The sequence below is a fragment of the Hydractinia symbiolongicarpus genome, chromosome 7 (assembly GCF_029227915.1).
Source record: "Hydractinia symbiolongicarpus strain clone_291-10 chromosome 7, HSymV2.1, whole genome shotgun sequence".
Taxonomy (NCBI): domain Eukaryota; kingdom Metazoa; phylum Cnidaria; class Hydrozoa; order Anthoathecata; family Hydractiniidae; genus Hydractinia; species Hydractinia symbiolongicarpus.
In genome coordinates this window covers 11608998-11627339 of record NC_079881.1, presented here as the reverse complement: position 1 = coordinate 11627339, position 18342 = coordinate 11608998, and the positions used below count along the sequence as shown (strand labels likewise).

Genomic DNA, 18342 nt, shown 5'->3' with positions numbered 1-18342 from the left:
TTTGTTTGTTTTTAGCCATTTGGATTAAGTTAAAAGTGTTTGGATTTTTAAGATTTTATAAAAACTTGTTATGTTGTTAAAATCAATGTTATGATATGATACCGAAGTAATTGAGTGAAAGAAAGTGTGAAAAATAAGCCAAAAATGTCTTTTAATTTATCCGATTTTGTTCTGTTTGAAAGATAAAAAAAACGTGGGTAAAATGATGCACAGAAATTTTCCACAGTTCCGATGATGGATTAAACAATAATATTTTGAAGATAGAAACTCTAGAAATCATGTTTTGAAATTTTGGACAACATCTGATTGACAGTGAATGTAAGAAAATTCAGATCATCAGATTAAAGGATTTAATTCACAATGTAAAGCTTTTTTTGACACATTTTGAGCAGGAGAGATGACATGATGGCTTAAAGCTGAAATACGCGATCATTTTAAATGATCGTGTAAACAAGCAAGAATTAAAGAAAAGTGTCTGCCGTCATGTGTAAATAAAACATAACTTTAATATGTTTACACTTTTATTTTAAAATGATCATTTCTTTTTCTTTTGAATTCAATTGTTTTACTTTCGCGCGAGGAGCCAAGTATAACAGAAATAAGAAAGATGTATTAACTTTTATTTACATATTCTCCTAACTTGATTAGGTCAGGACTCTTGAAATACGCTAATTATTGCTGGCGTCAGCATAGCTAATTTTTCTCAAATTTCAAATCCTGACATTGTTTATTTCGTAAAGCAGACACCGCTACGCAAAATCAGCATATTGACGCTTTTTGTCAACATATAAAACGGCCAAGAAGTGTGTGCATTTGTCTCAATATGTTAAAGGATGATAGTTGCTTGACGAAGTTTATTATTATACATAACCTTACTTATTATCACATGAAGCTACATAGATCAATATTGCTATAGTTACCTACAAATGTTTTAGTGAAGTTTCAATTTTTAAATGTAGCTAGCTAGCTATCTAATTTTTGTAGTTTTCAATAAGCTGGAATGATAGCCTGTCTTTATAATTTCTTTAGAGAAATTTATTTTGGCAAAGTAACTTTGCGAAAGAAAATGTTGAATCACAAGGTTTAAATGAAAATGAAATGGAACAAATAATAACAACAAACAGCTGATTTTATTTCTACAAAAAATATCAAATCTAATTACAAATTAGAAAAGAAAATTTAAAAAAACATCTAGCTGCAGAAAATGAATGTTTCCTTGTTGAAATATAACGTTTGAAGAAGTCTGATGGAAGAATTTAAATACTACGCCGGATTATTTACTATTTTCCCAACTGTGGCATTTATAATTCACAGCATTGGAGCTTATTTTCTTTGGAAAAAACCTGCAAGTATTACTACCACACAAAAAATAATACTACTCAACTTAAGTTTATCAGAAATACTCATATCTGTGTGCGATCTGATACGTGCCATTCTGTTATCGATTTCCGCTGAACATGATTATCTATCAGTTCTATCACTTGCACTCATACTGAGCTATAGTATTATAATGTTTGCTCTTACTATCGATCGATTCGCTGAAGTATACTTAAACCTACGATATTCATTATACTGGTCGAGTAGAAAAACAAAGTACTTAATGATTTGTAATTGGATTTTGTACTTTTGTATATGCACCGTACTCACAATTTATGTTAGGATGGTAAAAAATGGATTTGATTATGTTTATTTGGTATTTGGTAGATACATTTTTCCTGTGTTGCTTTCTTTGTTTTTGGTGACAGTAACATTTACATATTATTATATCACAAAGAAGATCTTGCATAGTAAAAAACAACGTGTAAGTCCAAAAGCACGGGAAGGCCATGAAGGTAAAAAATCATCTGTAATGGTAAACCTTAATGATTTGTTGCTTCCAACGTTGTTGATCATTTCGTTCGTGTTACTCATTCTAATCCCGATTGTTGTGAACTATTTGCTGGTAACTGAAACTATAAAAAGAGGTATGGTAATAAATGTTGCTATCCATATCCTATTTTACATTGGTTATATATCTGATGGGATAATATATGTGCTGTTATCCACCAAACCAGGAAGAAAAATCGTGAAAAAATTATTCTGAACATTCTACAATCATGAAAGGAATACATTGTCACTTAATAATTTGAACTATATTAAATCTATATTGAATCTATATTATCTGATAACACACTCTTTTAGCTGTCCAAACATTTACATTATTTACTCAATGTTTTATGTATAGAAATTTTCTTTACTATTTCTTTTTTTAAGGTGATTATTTTATTGTAAAAACTATGAGATATACATGAGAAAACCTGAAATTTTTATTTAAAACTTAAAATCGCAACATGTTTAATTTTTTTACTGAGATAGCTAACTCAAGCTAATTTGATGTTGTTTTCGAAAACAACTTCGCCTTGCTGATGTCTTACTTTTGATGGTGCTCCTTTGTTCAAACAGTTAGTCGCTCTTTTACGAAGAAAGTATTGTCTGTACATTTTAAAATAAATATTAGAGTTATCCTTTTTAAGATTTCGGATGACATCTGAAATTTATTTAAATGGGCGGCCTTTTCTTCCTCCTTCTTTTTCTTCTTCAAGCCATTACTGTATCGTCACGACTTTGTCAGTCGTTTCAGGTTCCGCAGCCTATTTGTTTTTCAACCCTAACAACAAATAAATATCGCAGAAATATCGTCATGAGCCGTAATAATTGAATATGTGACTGGGTTTATTTTATACTTATGAATTGTTTATAGCGCTATTTTTAATTAACCCTATCCGGTCTATTAAGCACCTGTGTGCCAAATGTTTTGGTCTCATACCTTTCGGAGGCTTTGATATTGGCTATTACCCGACACAACCTCTAAAAGTCTCTATGAAATCCTTATAATCGGAAAAAAAAGGATTATTGTTTGAACTTAAAACTGATAACACAACTTTGTTGAATCAAATAGAATCCTTCTGTATGTTGTGGACACGTGATTATTCCAATTTCCCGATTTTTTATGGATTTCACTCGAAAATCGGGAAAAACCGGATTTGTGGGGAAATATTTTAGAATTTTACAGGCAACCGTGTAAGTACCGGAAAATAACTTTTAAAAACTTTACACAGAATGTCAAAATTCACGCTTTCGATGACGTCATAAAAATTCATTATTATTAATTAATATTAATTATTTAATACACTAATTTTGAATTATTTCTAAAGTTAAATTATTTCTGTTAGAATGCGCTCCAGGGGTCTAAGCTCAGGGATTTGGTTTGGCACATTATGACGATGCTCTGAAGTGCGTACGCAGTCTCGCTGTAAAGTGGAATGGTTCTGTAGCAACCTCGTCCCTAGGACCTCTTTTCGCTTTTTTGATATCAGGGATGGCGCGAAGAAGATCGCGCCATCCCCGATATCAAAAAAGCAAAAAGAGGTCCTGGGGACGAGGTTGGTTCTGTAGTAAAGTTTTCTATCACAATGTTTAATTGTATTTACAGCTGTCTAATTTTTGTGGGCCCCTGAGAACCCACAATGGTGTGTCAAAAGTCCGTTTAAACAAGGCGTACGACCAGTTTCTCTTTTCTTGGTGCTCAAATATCTCCAAACAGCAGAAAATTTGTGACGTCTTAACTAATGCTGGATAAATTTATACAGGATAAAAACATTTCCAGTGTTTAAAACAAAGTTAAAGTAAAGTTTCGTTAAATATTTGAAAAACTTGAAAAACGTAAACAAAAAATAAAAATAAAAAAAAATGTAGCAAGTAAAAAAAAAAATAAAGTGTAGCAATGCCGAATAGGTGACTAAAAAAAAGAGGAAAAAAAGGTACCATGAAAGGAGAAAGATGGATAGACTTGACAGAAAAATATGATAGACTTCAATATACATAACACTATCTATCAAAATATCTGTAGCATAGCTTCTTAAAATACTCTGTTTAGAATTCTTTTTTTTATGGGTAAAGAAATGAAAATTCTTACACTGAGTTCCACTCTGGGAATTGTTATAAAATAGTCATTATTTCTGGGGGTTTTCCTGTGCTTAATAATCGCATATTGATTGAAGTTTATCTTTTTTCCAGAGATTTAAAATTCAAATTTCTTGTACCATTGTACATTGGTGCAAATAAAATCAATGTTCAGTAAATTTTGTAAAAGTATTCATTCACTAATGCTGAGAAATTTTATAATTGAGTAGCAAATAATTTTAGTGTTTCTAGAATTATTCTTGCGGATAGGGTCTTTAGAAATTGTATGAAGGTTTGACCATGTGCTTCTGATCATATGCTTTTGTACATTACAGCCTCTGCTGCAAGCAGAGGTAGCACAAAAAAAAATATTAGGAGTAGATATATTTTTGCACACAATATTATGGCTGTATGATTTACCAGCCATGTCTAAAAAATTTAAAGAGAAACAAAAATACTATTGAAAGTTGTTAGTTACACGCCATCTTTGCTGTTAGCATTTTTCTTTAATAATTACGTTATATTTTTTACAAAATTTTACAACAGTGCAACACTGGAACTATATTCGACAGAATTAAATATTCAGGACGATTTGTTTAGATTATAGTCACAAGAAAAAAAATATCGGCCATTCCGGGTTGTAATGAATATGTACTTTAAAAAACTGGGGTGGTCAATATATCAATGTATAAGGGCACCAATTTTGTAAAAAAAACTGCGAAAGGAAGGATTCAATACTTGTTAAAAGATCTTGATGATTTTTTGAAGTCAATTTATAGTGTTAATTTACAAAACATGACACTCCTGAAGTATAACTAACAATAGTTGTCTATGAAATTTCTTTTAAAGTAAAAATTAAACAAAGTGTATCTTACACACTCTTGGGTCATGAAAAACCTTTTTATCTGTAGCTAATTGCAGTTTTATTTTCTGCATTTCGAATTTTTCATGTGTTTTAACACTTTTCTACAAGACTTGTTGGGGGTACTATGTTGTTGTTTCCGTCTTTCCGGTTGTAATATAGCACTTACTGCATTTACTGCTTCTGTGTTGGGACAGGGAAACTTTAAATTATATCGATATTTTCTTTGCGTTGTCAGCAAATCTGTCAACAATAATATGACCCATGATAATTAGAACCCGGTTGGTTCAAGTTATCATAAAACGCTTGTTTTACTTGCCAGTAATCTTGATTTATTATACGACTAAAAATGTCATCAATCTAAATGTTCTTTCAGAAGAACCCAGTTAACAGTTAGATAAATTCTTTTTTTCCCACATATGAAATTTATTTTAACAATAACTTGCAGTGCATTTTTTCAGGTCCCGTTTTGAAAAATTTTAATACTGCAAAATTATCCGTTTTACATAGAATTTTCTATTCTATCAAAATTCTTTTTTAAAACTACAGTGAGCATTTTAAAGCTTTTAATCCCCTTCAAGCGGTAATTTTTCTTGTTATTAGAAACTGTCTAAATGCAATTGTTTGTTGATTTCCATTCATCGCATGCCTTGCCATCCCATGACATACCCGGTTATACCCCTTTAATAAATTCGTTTAATATAGAAATTCCGGAATTCAAACTTGCTAAAAACCAAGCTTTTATTATACATATTTCATTTATTTCAACTTCAGTACTCAATGCTCGAATACCAAAAAGATTTAGTGTTACTTACTTAGTGTTGAAAAAGCCAAAAAATAGCAGCGGTATATCAAAAAAAGCTAATATTTATTTAGTTTTTTTTTTTTGAAATTTTTTGATTTGATATTTTGATCTTTCTTGATACAATAGTTACCTTTGATCAAATAAATTTTTTTAAAAATAAATACAGTAAACAAATTGACGAGATATTGACATTCGTCGAACATCAGGATTTATCCGCTCGATAGTATATTTATTAATATTTCACAAGGCGCGACTGATTGGAATATTGTTTTTCCAAGTGTGAGTAAATTTGATATTGAACAAAAATAGGGATGTAGTATCTGTTTTATTAGACACCAATCTAATCCTTCTTCTATGACTTTGGAGATGAGTTTTTAGAAATAAAAAATGCACTTTTAGGTGCTACTTCCAACCAATCAGATCTGTTTTTGTTTTTTTTTGAAGAAAAAGAGATTTGAATGCTTGAATGGTTTAAATGACAGAAATAAACATGAAACTTGGTACAAACAAAGATTTTATTTAAAAGGTGAAAACAGGGGTCAATCGGGTATAATAACAACATAGTGCGTGCCCATTTTTCATGAATTTCAAATTGAAAATTTGCTGCGCCTCGCGAAATTTTGCTTCATCGAGAGTGGATAATAGGGGTAATTGACAAAAATTTATGCAAAAAGTTTTTATCATTCTTAGTGGTTAAACATTTTGCCCTCCGTGCGTTTCCTTTGTCTGCGAGTTATTAAAAAGTACTTGGACTTTCGAACGAATTCTTCCTAGTCTGAAATAATATATGAAAGGGTCCAACAACGCATTTAAGAATAGTAATAATGTTGCCACATGCTGCAAGTAGTTTGAAACAATCACTGTCGGATTCATCTTGTTGTACAACAATATGGATGAGATTGGAACGAAACACATTAAAAATGCAAGCATGATTTTAACACCCATTTTCGTCGCTTTCTCTTTCATGCCAATGTCTTGAGTTTGTTGAGCAGTTGAAGTTTGAGCGACTCGTGAGCAAATTCTGTTAATTTCATTATTTAATCGGATATGCATGGTTACCATGACAATTATTATGATCACTAACAGATAGGTTGTCATGTTTTTGCACCTAATCCACATAGACAACGATGTTGATGTTGAACCTACAACCATGACCAGGAAAATAATCCAAACAAACAAGTTGAGAGTAAAAACCCGCTTTTTTGTCACCCATACTTCATACAAAAAGGGATGAATAACCGACAAATAAATGTTTATAGTGATAAACAAAATGGTGAAAACAGAAAATATTGCCAGAGTGTATCCAAGTATACTTGTGAAAATCATAGGTATGCACGTTGGAATTGATGAAAGTGCCAGTATCCAATGACAACACCATGTAGGAATGTATATAATACCTGACAGAAGATCACTTACTGCTAGCATTATGTACAACACCTCGGAAACAGAAGTACTGCTTGAGTGCTTGGACATTGCAGTTAAGAAAATACCATTAAAAGTTATGACTAAAATACCAATGAGTATTCCCAAAACAAGGATTGGTACATGGAAGTACATATTGGTCCTTATTGCCACGCCCATAATTTGACAAACGATTTCTGTTGTATTTTTCATGGTTTCTCGCCTGTGTCTGAATTGTTTTTTTAACATAAGTTATGTCTTGTTTTTTGTAAGTCTTTTTTTTTGTTGCGAATACAGCTGCATTCTGCAAACAGATTTTAATTATAAAAAGAATTATAGCAAAAAAATGTATTAATGTAAGAATATATTAAATTATATAAAAATTAAAAAGGAGGGGAGAAAGGCACGCATGATATAGACGTGTTATTTTGTGTATTCTTTGTATCAGTAGCAATAGAAATTAGTAAAAGGATTTATTTTTCTTTAGAAATACATCTTTTTACCTGAAATTTCGGCTTATGAGGAGTGATTTTCAATAGTTTTTACCCAACGAATCATGTGGATCAATAGCCTGAAGAAAACAGCCTAATAGTTGGAACACCATAATTCCTAAAGACTAGGTTGTTATGAAAAGTACTTCCATGTTTCAGAAAGGGCATCAATTGGGCTGCTCAACGGTACAATCTTCTTTTTTTGCCTAACAATTCTAACTCAAGCTTTGAAGGGCTAATTATTTTTTGAACAACAAAAAAGATCTTTTTGAAGTGCTAATGTGTTATTGACGTGAAAAAGAGTCTTAAAGAAAAAAAATCACATTATGAATATGGACATTGCCTACACATTATCTTCCCAAGTCCTGCAAAGATGCTGGATGAACTCTCCCTATCACATGTAGTAGACAAGGCGAGGATACTACCTCCCTGCGACATACCTTTTTACCAACACACACCAACGAGATATTACCGAGTGATGCACAACCGGAGCTCACGTACCAACTGATAAATCAAATTTGCTGCACTTGTTAAGCTCTTTACACCACAGAAAGAGACATTTGCTCAACGGCGCGCGGTTTCGGAACTAAGTCCATCATCAGCCTATGTTATAGCAACAACGTGAGGTCGTGGGTTCAAGCCGTGGGTTCGAAAATTCAAGTTGCACTCGATCCATCATCTTTGCAGCACTTGAGAAGACAATATGCAGTTTCACTTACACCGATGCATCTCACATTTGCACTGTTATTGATAATTATTGCGTGTTAAAGTGACTCTCTTAAACCATTTAATAAGTAGCAATCAATCCGATATTCAACAAGAATCTCCGGTAGTATATGTTTTATTATACACCAATCCTTGTTCTATGACTTTGGAAATAAATGTCCGAGATTTTAAAAATGGAAACGCCCTTTTATGTTCTCGCAAATCATTTTCAAATACTTTCGATCAATTAGATCTGTTTTTTAAAGGAAAAGAGATTTAAAAGCTTAGATGATTTAAATGACAGAAATAAACATGAAGCTGGGTACAATTTAAAAGGTAAAAAACAGGGGTCAATCGGGTATAATAACAACAAACTGGCTGCATTTCGCGAAATTCTTGCTTTATCGAGAATGGATAATTTTTTATATTCAACGAATTATCGTGCAATATTTACTTAAATTTTTCTTTATCTAATTTATTATAAATACATGTCTCATATATAGGGGTATAATTGACAAACATTTATGTGAAAAGTTTTAATAAAGAAATGAATCTTAGTGGTTAAAAGTTTGTCCTCCGTGCGTTTGCTTTGTCTGCGAGTTATTAAAAAGTACTTGGACTTTTGAACGAATTCTTCCTAGTCTGAAATAATATATGAAAGGGTCCAACAACGCATTTAAGAATAGTAATACTATTCCCACATGCTGCAAGTAGTTTGAAACAATCACTGTCGGATTCATCTTGTTGTACAACAAGATGGATGAGATTGGAACGAAACACATTAAAAATGCAAGCATGATTTTAACACCCATTTTCGTCGCTTTCTTTTTCATGCTAATGTCTTGAGTTTGTTGAGCAGTTGAAGTTTGAGCGACTCGTGAGCAAATTCTGTTAATTTCATTATTTAATCGGATATGCATGGTTACCATGACAATTATTATGATCACTAACAGATAGGTTGTCATGTTTTTGCACCTAATCCACATAGACAACGATGTTGATGTTGAACCTACGACCATGACCAAGAATATAATCCAAACAAACAAGTTGAGAGTAAAAACCCGCTTTTTTGTTACCCATACTTCATATAAAAAGGGATGAATAACCGACAAATAAATGTTTATAGTGATAAACAAAATGGTGAAAACAGAAAATATTGCGAGAGTGTATCCAAGTATACTTGTGAGAATTATAGGTATGCACGTTGGAATTGATGAAAGTGCCAGTATCCAATGACAACACCATGTAGGAATGTATATAATACCTGACAGAAGATCACTTACTGCTAGCATTATGTACAACACCTCGGAAACAGAAGTACTGCTTGAGTGCTTGGACATTGCAGTTAAGAAAATGCCATTGGTACATGGAAGTACATATTGTTCCTAATTGCCACGCCCATAATTTGACAAACGATTTCTGTTGTATTTTTCATGGTTTCTCGCCTGTGTCTGAATTGTTTTTTTAACATAAGTTATGTCTTGTTTTTTGTTAGTATTTTTTTTTGTTGCGAATACAGCTGCATTCTGCAAACAGATTTTAATTATAAAAAGAATTATAGCAAAAAAATGTATTAATGTAAGAATATATTAAATTATATTAAAATTAAAAAGGAAGGGAGAAAAGCACGTATGATATGGACGTGTTATTTTGTGTATTCTTTGTATCAGTAGCAATAGAAATTAGTAAAAGGATTTATTTTTCTTTAGAAATACATCTTTTTACCTGAAATTTCGGCTTATGAGGAGTGATTTTCAATAGTTTTTACCCAACGAATCATGTGGATCAATAGCCTGAAGAAAACAGCCTAATAGTTGGAACACCATAATTCCTAAAGACTAGGTTGTTATGAAAAGTACTTCCATGTTTCAGAAAGGGCATCAATTGGGCTGCTCAACGGTACAATCTTCTTTTTTTGCCTAACAATTCTAACTCAAGCTTTGAAGGGCTAATTATTTTTTGAACAACAAAAAAGATCTTTTTGAAGTGCTAATGTGTTATTGACGTGAAAAAGAGTCTTAAAGAAAAAAAATCACATTATGAATATGGACATTGCCTACACATTATCTTCCCAAGTCCTGCAAAGATGCTGGATGAACTCTCCCTATCACATGTAGTAGACAAGGCGAGGATACTACCTCCCTGCGACATACCTTTTTACCAACACACACCAACGAGATATTACCGAGTGATGCACAACCGGAGCTCACGTACCAACTGATAAATCAAATTTGCTGCACTTGTTAAGCTCTTTACACCACAGAAAGAGACATTTGCTCAACGGCGCGCGGTTTCGGAACTAAGTCCATCATCAGCCTATGTTATAGCAACAACGTGAGGTCGTGGGTTCAAGCCGTGGGTTCGAAAATTCAAGTTGCACTCGATCCATCATCTTTGCAGCACTTGAGAAGACAATATGCAGTTTCACTTACACCGATGCATCTCACATTTGCACTGTTATTGATAATTATTGCGTGTTAAAGTGACTCTCTTAAACCATTTAATAAGTAGCAATCAATCCGATATTCAACAAGAATCTCCGGTAGTATATGTTTTATTATACACCAATCCTTGTTCTATGACTTTGGAAATAAATGTCCGAGATTTTAAAAATGGAAACGCCCTTTTATGTTCTCGCAAATCATTTTCAAATACTTTCGATCAATTAGATCTGTTTTTTAAAGGAAAAGAGATTTAAAAGCTTAGATGATTTAAATGACAGAAATAAACATGAAGCTGGGTACAATTTAAAAGGTAAAAAACAGGGGTCAATCGGGTATAATAACAACAAACTGGCTGCATTTCGCGAAATTCTTGCTTTATCGAGAATGGATAATTTTTTTTATTCAACGAATTATCGTGCAATATTTACTTAAATTTTTCTTTATCTAATTAATTATAAATACATGTCTCATATATAGGGGTATAATTGACAAACATTTATGCGAAAAGTTTTAATAAAGAAATGAATCTTAGTGGTTAAAAGTTTGTCCTCCGTGCGTTTCCTTTGTCTGCGAGTTATTAAAAAGTACTTGGACTTTTGAACGAATTCTTCCTAGTCTGAAATAATATATGAAAGGGTCCAACAACGCATTTAAGAATAGTAATACTATTCCCACATGCTGCAAGTAGTTTGAAACAATCACTGTCGGATTCATCTTGTTGTACAACAAGATGGATGAGATTGGAACGAAACACATTAAAAATGCAAGCATGATTTTAACACCCATTTTCGTCGCTTTCTTTTTCATGCTAATGTCTTGAGTTTGTTGAGCAGTTGAAGTTTGAGCGACTCGTGAGCAAATTCTGTTAATTTCATTATTTAATCGGATATGCATGGTTACCATGACAATTATTATGATCACTAACAGATAGGTTGTCATGTTTTTGCACCTAATCCACATAGACAACGATGTTGATGTTGAACCTACGACCATGACCAAGAATATAATCCAAACAAACAAGTTGAGAGTAAAAACCCGCTTTTTTGTTACCCATACTTCATATAAAAAGGGATGAATAACCGACAAATAAATGTTTATAGTGATAAACAAAATGGTGAAAACAGAAAATATTGCGAGAGTGTATCCAAGTATACTTGTGAGAATTATAGGTATGCACGTTGGAATTGATGAAAGTGCCAGTATCCAATGACAACACCATGTAGGAATGTATATAATACCTGACAGAAGATCACTTACTGCTAGCATTATGTACAACACCTCGGAAACAGAAGTACTGCTTGAGTGCTTGGACATTGCAGTTAAGAAAATGCCATTGGTACATGGAAGTACATATTGTTCCTAATTGCCACGCCCATAATTTGACAAACGATTTCTGTTGTATTTTTCATGGTTTCTCGCCTGTGTCTGAATTGTTTTTTTAACATAAGTTATGTCTTGTTTTTTGTTAGTATTTTTTTTTGTTGCGAATACAGCTGCATTCTGCAAACAGATTTTAATTATAAAAAGAATTATAGCAAAAAAATGTATTAATGTAAGAATATATTAAATTATATTAAAATTAAAAAGGAAGGGAGAAAAGCACGTATGATATGGACGTGTTATTTTGTGTATTCTTTGTATCAGTAGCAATAGAAATTAGTAAAAGGATTTATTTTTCTTTAGAAATACATCTTTTTACCTGAAATTTCGGCTTATAAAAAGTGATTTTCAATAGTTTTTACCCAACGAATCATGTGGATCAATAACCTGAAGAAAACAGCCTAATAGATGGAGCACCATAATTCCTAAAGACTAGGTTGTTATGAAAAGTACTTCCATGTTTCAGAAGGGTATCAATTGGGCTGCTCAACGGTACAATCTTCTTTTTTTGCCTAACAATTCTAACTCAAGCTTTGGAGGGCTAATTATTTTTTGAACAACAAAAAAGATCTTTTTGAAGTGCTAATGTGTTATTGACGTGAAAAAGAGTCTTAAAGAAAAAAAATCACATTATGAATATGGACATTGCCTACACATTATCTTCCCAAGTCCTGCAAAGATGCTGGATGAACTCTCCCTATCACATGTAGTAGACAAGGCGAGGATACTACCTCCCTGCGACATACCTTTTTACCAACACACACCAACGAGATATTACCGAGTGATGCACAACCGGAGTTCACGTACCAACTGATAAATCAAATTTGGTGCACTTGTTAAGCTCTTTACACCACAGAAAGAGACATTTGCTCAACGGCGCGCGGTTTCGGAACTAAGTCCATCATCAGCCTATGTTATAGCAACAACGTGAGGTCGTGGGTTCAAGCTGTGGGTTCGAAAATTCAAGTTGCACTCGATCCATCATCTTTGAATGCATCTCACATTTGCACTGTTATTGATAATTATTGCGTGTTAAAGTGACTCTCTTAAACCATTTAATAAGTAGCAATCAATCTGATATTCAACAAGAATCTCCGGTAGTATATGTTTTATTATACACCAATCCTTGTTCTATGACTTTGGAAATAAATGTCCGAGATTTTAAAAATGGAAACGCCCTTTTATGTTCTCGCAAATCATTTTCAAATACTTCCGATCAATTAGATCTGTTTTTTAAAGGAAAAGAGATTTAAAAGCTTAGATGATTTAAATGACAGAAATAAACATGAAGCTGGGTACAATTTAAAAGGTAAAAAACAGGGGTCAATCGGGTATAATAACAACAAACTGGCTGCATTTCGCGAAATTCTTGCTTTATCGAGAATGGATAATTTTTTATATTCAACGAATTATCGTGCAATATTTACTTAAATTTTTCTTTATCTAATTTATTATAAATACATGTCTCATATATAGGGGTATAATTGACAAACATTTATGTGAAAAGTTTTAATAAAGAAATGAATCTTAGTGGTTAAAAGTTTGTCCTCCGTGCGTTTGCTTTGTCTGCGAGTTATTAAAAAGTACTTGGACTTTTGAACGAATTCTTCCTAGTCTGAAATAATATATGAAAGGGTCCAACAACGCATTTAAGAATAGTAATACTATTCCCACATGCTGCAAGTAGTTTGAAACAATCACTGTCGGATTCATCTTGTTGTACAACAAGATGGATGAGATTGGAACGAAACACATTAAAAATGCAAGCATGATTTTAACACCCATTTTCGTCGCTTTCTTTTTCATGCCAATGTCTTGAGTTTGTTGAGCAGTTGAAGTTTGAGCGACTCGTGAGCAAATTCTGTTAATTTCATTATTTAATCGGATATGCATGGTTACCATGACAATTATTATGATCACTAACAGATAGGTTGTCATATTTTTGCACCTAATCCACATAGACAACGATGTTGATGTTGAACCTACGACCATGACCAAGAATATAATCCAAACAAACAAGTTGAGAGTAAAAACCCGCTTTTTTGTCACCCATGCTTCATACAAAAAGGGATGAATAACCGACAAATAAATGTTTATAGTGATAAACAAAATGGTGAAAACAGAAAATATTGCGAGAGTGTATCCAAATATACTTGTGAGAATCATAGGTATGCACGTTGGAATTGATGAAAGTGCCAGTATCCAATGACAACACCATGTAGGAATGTATATAATACCTGACAGAAGATCACTTACTGCTAGCATTATGTACAACACCTCGGAAACAGAAGTACTGCTTGAGTGCTTGGACATTGCAGTTAAGAAAATACCATTAAAAGTTATGACTAAAATACCAATGAGTATTCCCAAAACAAGGATTGGTACATGGAAGTACATATTGGTCCTTATTGCCACGCCCATAATTTGACAAACGATTTCTGTTGTATTTTTCATGGTTTCTCGCCTGTGTCTGAATTGTTTTTTTAACATAAGTTATGTCTTGTTTTTTGTAAGTATTTTTTTTTTGTTGCGAATACAGCTGCATTCTGCAAACAGATTTTAATTATAAAAAGAATTATAGCAAAAAAATGTATTAATGTAAGAATATATTAAATTATATTAAAATTAAAAAGGAGGGGAGAAAAGCACGTATGATATGGACGTGTTATTTTGTGTATTCTTTGTATCAGTAGCAATAGAAATTAGTGAAAGGATTTATTTTTCTTTAGAAATACATCTTTTTACCTGACATTTCGGCTTATAAGAAGTGATTTTCAATAGTTTTTACCCAACGAATCATGTGGATCAATAACCTGAAGAAAACAGCCTAATAGTTGGAGCACCATAATTCCTAAAGACTAGGTTGTTATGAAAAGTACTTCCATGTTTCAGAAGGGTATCAATTGGGCTGCTCAACGGTACAATCTTCTTTTTTTGCCTAACAATTCTAACTCAAGCTTTGGAGGGCTAATTATTTTTTGAACAACAAAAAAGATCTTTTTGAAGTGCTAATGTGTTATTGACGTGAAAAAGAGTCTTAAAGAAAAAAATCACATTATGAATATGGACATTGCCTACACATTATCTTCCCAAGTCCTGCAAAGATGCTGGATGAACTCTCCCTATCACATGTAGTAGACAAGGCGAGGATACTACCTCCCTGCGACATACCTTTTTACCAACACACACCAACGAGATATTACCGAGTGATGCACAACCGGAGCTCACGTACCAACTGATAAATCAAATTTGGTGCACTTGTTAAGCTCTTTACACCACAGAAAGAGACATTTGCTCAACGGCGCGCGGTTTCGGAACTAAGTCCATCATCAGCCTATGTTATAGCAACAACGTGAGGTCGTGGGTTCAAGCCGTGGGTTCGAAAATTCAAGTTGCACTCGATCCATCATCTTTGCAGCACTTGAGAAGACAATATGCAGTTTCACTTACACCAATGCATCTCACATTTGCACTGTTATTGATAATTATTGCGTGTTAAAGTGACTCTCTTAAACCATTTAATAAGTAGCAATCAATCTGATATTCAACAAGAATCTCCGGTAGTATATGTTTTATTATACACCAATCCTTGTTCTATGACTTTGGAAATAAATGTCCGAGATTTTAAAAATGGAAACGCCCTTTTATGTTCTCGCAAATCATTTTCAAATACTTCCGATCAATTAGATCTGTTTTTTAAAGGAAAAGAGATTTAAAAGCTTAGATGATTTAAATGACAGAAATAAACATGAAGCTGGGTACAATTTAAAAGGTAAAAAACAGGGGTCAATCGGGTATAATAACAACAAACTGGCTGCATTTCGCGAAATTCTTGCTTTATCGAGAATGGATAATTTTTTGTATTCAACGAATTATCGTGCAATATTTACTTAAATTTTTCTTTATCTAATTAATTATAAATACATGTCTCATATATAGGGGTATAATTGACAAACATTTATGTGAAAAGTTTTAATAAAGAAATGAATCTTAGTGGTTAAAAGTTTGTCCTCCGTGCGTTTCCTTTGTCTGCGAGTTATTAAAAAGTACTTGGACTTTTGAACGAATTCTTCCTAGTCTGAAATAATATATGAAAGGGTCCAACAACGCATTTAAGAATAGTAATACTATTCCCACATGCTGCAAGTAGTTTGAAACAATCACTGTCGGATTCATCTTGTTGTACAACAAGATGGATGAGATTGGAACGAAACACATTAAAAATGCAAGCATGATTTTAACACCCATTTTCGTCGCTTTCTTTTTCATGCCAATGTCTTGAGTTTGTTGAGCAGTTGAAGTTTGAGCGACTCGTGAGCAAATTCTGTTAATTTCATTATTTAATCGGATATGCATGGTTACCATGACAATTATTATGATCACTAGCAGATAGGTTATCACATTTTTGCACCTAATCCACATAGACAACGATGTTGATGTTGAACCTACGACCATGACCAAGAATATAATCCAAACAAACAAGTTGAGAGTAAAAACCCGCTTTTTTGTCACCCATACTTCATATAAAAAGGGATGAATAACCGACAAATAAATGTTTATAGTGATAAACAAAATGGTGAAAACAGAAAATATTGCGAGAGTGTATCCAAGTATACTTGTGAGAATTATAGGTATGCACGTTGGAATTGATGTAAGTGCCAGTATCCAATGACAACACCATGTAGGAATGTATATAATACCTGACAGAAGATCACTTACTGCTAGCATTATGTACAACACCTCGGAAACAGAAGTACTGCTTGAGTGCTTGGACATTGCAGTTAGGAAGATACCATTAAAAGTTATGACTAAAATACCAATGAGTATTCCCAAAACAAGGATTGGTACATGGAAGTACATATTGATCCTTATTGGCACGCCCATAACTTGACAAACGATTTCTGTTGTATTTTCCATGGTTTCTCGCCTGTGTCTGAATGTTTTTTTCGTATCTAAGTTATGCCTTGTTTTTTGTTAGTATTTTTATTTCATTTTTAATACAGCTGCACTATGCAAACAGATTCTAATTATAAAAAGAATTATAGCAAAAAAATGTATTAATGTAAGAATATATTAAGTTATATTAAAATTAAAAAGGAGGGGAGAAAGGCACGTATGATATAGACGTGTTATTTTGTGTATTCTTTGTATCAGTAGCAATAGAAAATAGTAAAAAGGATTTTTATTCTCAGAAAACATTTTTTCAACTGACATTTTAGCTTATGAGCAGTGATCTTCAATAGCTTTTGCCCAACGAATCACGTAGATCAGTAACTTGAATAATCTGGCAAAAACAGCCTCACAATTGAACTCCTAAAAACTAGTCTGTTATATAAAGTACTTCAATGTTTTAGAAAGGGCTAAGTATCTATCAAAAATAAGAAACACAAATTTAGTGGGTCAATTTCGAGTTATAAGAATATCAAAATGGTAACCCGTCTTTAAATTATTCTTTTCTATCTATTGTCCTAAACACAATAGATCTAATGTTTTTAACATGAAATCCCAGTCTGATATATTTATCGTTATAAAAGAACGTGCATGTATAAATAACTTAGAATAGAAATTTGTAATGTTTTTGCGGGAATTTATTTTCATATGTGTTCAGAAGACTGAGTGTTTTATGTTTTCCACTATAAATTTCTCCTTTTTTGTTGGTGATACTGTTAGCCATAAAATACCCAAAATTATAAATGTCTGAGGAAAAAAACGACTTCCGTTTACCTAGAGGGACCTCGGCTGACAAGTGATTCGTTTTCGCAAGCCTTTTCTGGAAACGTTCGGATAATAATTTTGCTCTATCAACATGACATATACAAGAGAAGTCAACGATAACTGGCACGCTATCTGCTTGTTTAGTATAAATGGAATATTCAGTAAGGTCATTTAGAATAATATTTTTTGAGTATAGAAATTCAATGGCCTTATGATACACTTGACTTTACCAAGTCTAAAATAACAGTGAAATTTTGAAAAAGATCAGTTTGGGAAACATTGGCAAACACTGAGAAGAGTACCTCAGTGACTTCTAATAAACCTAGTTGGACAACGATTTGACGGTGGAATCCAAATAAGACAGTAATTTCAACTCGTGTGCCAGGATGAGCAGACTACCGTTAATGATCGATTAATCCCCCACTCCCGAATAACCCCCCCCCTCCCGAATAAGCCCCCTCCCCCAAAACCTATTTTGACAAATAAGCCCCCATATTATTCGAATTCACAGTAATTTCAATATAGTTGATAGGGACTGAGAAAATACTACTATAATCAATTGATTAAATGGTATTTATTTCACAGATTGAGGTATTA

The 18342-nt window shown here is 32.8% G+C and overlaps 6 protein-coding genes across 6 annotated transcripts in view; all 6 read right to left on the bottom strand.

Moving 5' to 3' along the window:
* Window positions 1–1142: 1142 nt before the first annotated feature.
* LOC130649643 (G-protein-signaling modulator 2-like) overlaps window positions 1143–18342 on the bottom strand; it is a 49598-nt gene continuing 32398 nt past the window's right edge. Inside the window, exon 4 of the transcript XR_008983083.1 lies at window positions 1143–1952. The gene's annotated coding sequence lies outside the window, so the exon portion shown is untranslated. The remainder of the gene's footprint in view (window positions 1953–18342) is intronic.
* On the bottom strand, window positions 6174–7034 carry LOC130648497 (lysophosphatidic acid receptor 4-like). The gene has a single exon (XM_057454549.1). The coding sequence runs from the start codon at window positions 7032–7034 to the stop codon at window positions 6303–6305; it is 732 nt and encodes a 243-aa protein (XP_057310532.1). The 3' UTR covers window positions 6174–6302.
* On the bottom strand, window positions 8761–9498 carry LOC130648496 (lysophosphatidic acid receptor 4-like). Its single transcript, XM_057454548.1, has one exon. The coding sequence runs from the start codon at window positions 9496–9498 to the stop codon at window positions 8761–8763; it is 738 nt and encodes a 245-aa protein (XP_057310531.1).
* Window positions 9942–12146, bottom strand: LOC130649642 (lysophosphatidic acid receptor 4-like). Its single transcript, XM_057455972.1, has one exon. It carries the CDS (start codon window positions 11962–11964, stop codon window positions 11179–11181), a length of 786 nt encoding a protein of 261 aa, XP_057311955.1. The 5' UTR covers window positions 11965–12146; the 3' UTR covers window positions 9942–11178.
* Window positions 13558–14295, bottom strand: LOC130648495 (lysophosphatidic acid receptor 4-like). Its single transcript, XM_057454547.1, has one exon. It carries the CDS (start codon window positions 14293–14295, stop codon window positions 13558–13560), a length of 738 nt encoding a protein of 245 aa, XP_057310530.1.
* LOC130649641 (lysophosphatidic acid receptor 4-like) lies at window positions 15845–16973 on the bottom strand. The gene has a single exon (XM_057455971.1). The coding sequence runs from the start codon at window positions 16945–16947 to the stop codon at window positions 16021–16023; it is 927 nt and encodes a 308-aa protein (XP_057311954.1). The 5' UTR covers window positions 16948–16973; the 3' UTR covers window positions 15845–16020.

Bases quoted from the DNA above. Each gene is read 5' to 3' on its own strand.
- LOC130648497 (XM_057454549.1), bottom strand. From the start codon at position 7,034: ATGCTAGCAGTAAGTGATCTTCTGTCAGGTATTATATACATTCCTACA.
- LOC130648496 (XM_057454548.1), bottom strand. From the start codon at position 9,498: ATGCTAGCAGTAAGTGATCTTCTGTCAGGTATTATATACATTCCTACA.
- LOC130649642 (XM_057455972.1), bottom strand. From the start codon at position 11,964: ATGTCCAAGCACTCAAGCAGTACTTCTGTTTCCGAGGTGTTGTACATA.
- LOC130648495 (XM_057454547.1), bottom strand. From the start codon at position 14,295: ATGCTAGCAGTAAGTGATCTTCTGTCAGGTATTATATACATTCCTACA.
- LOC130649641 (XM_057455971.1), bottom strand. From the start codon at position 16,947: ATGGAAAATACAACAGAAATCGTTTGTCAAGTTATGGGCGTGCCAATA.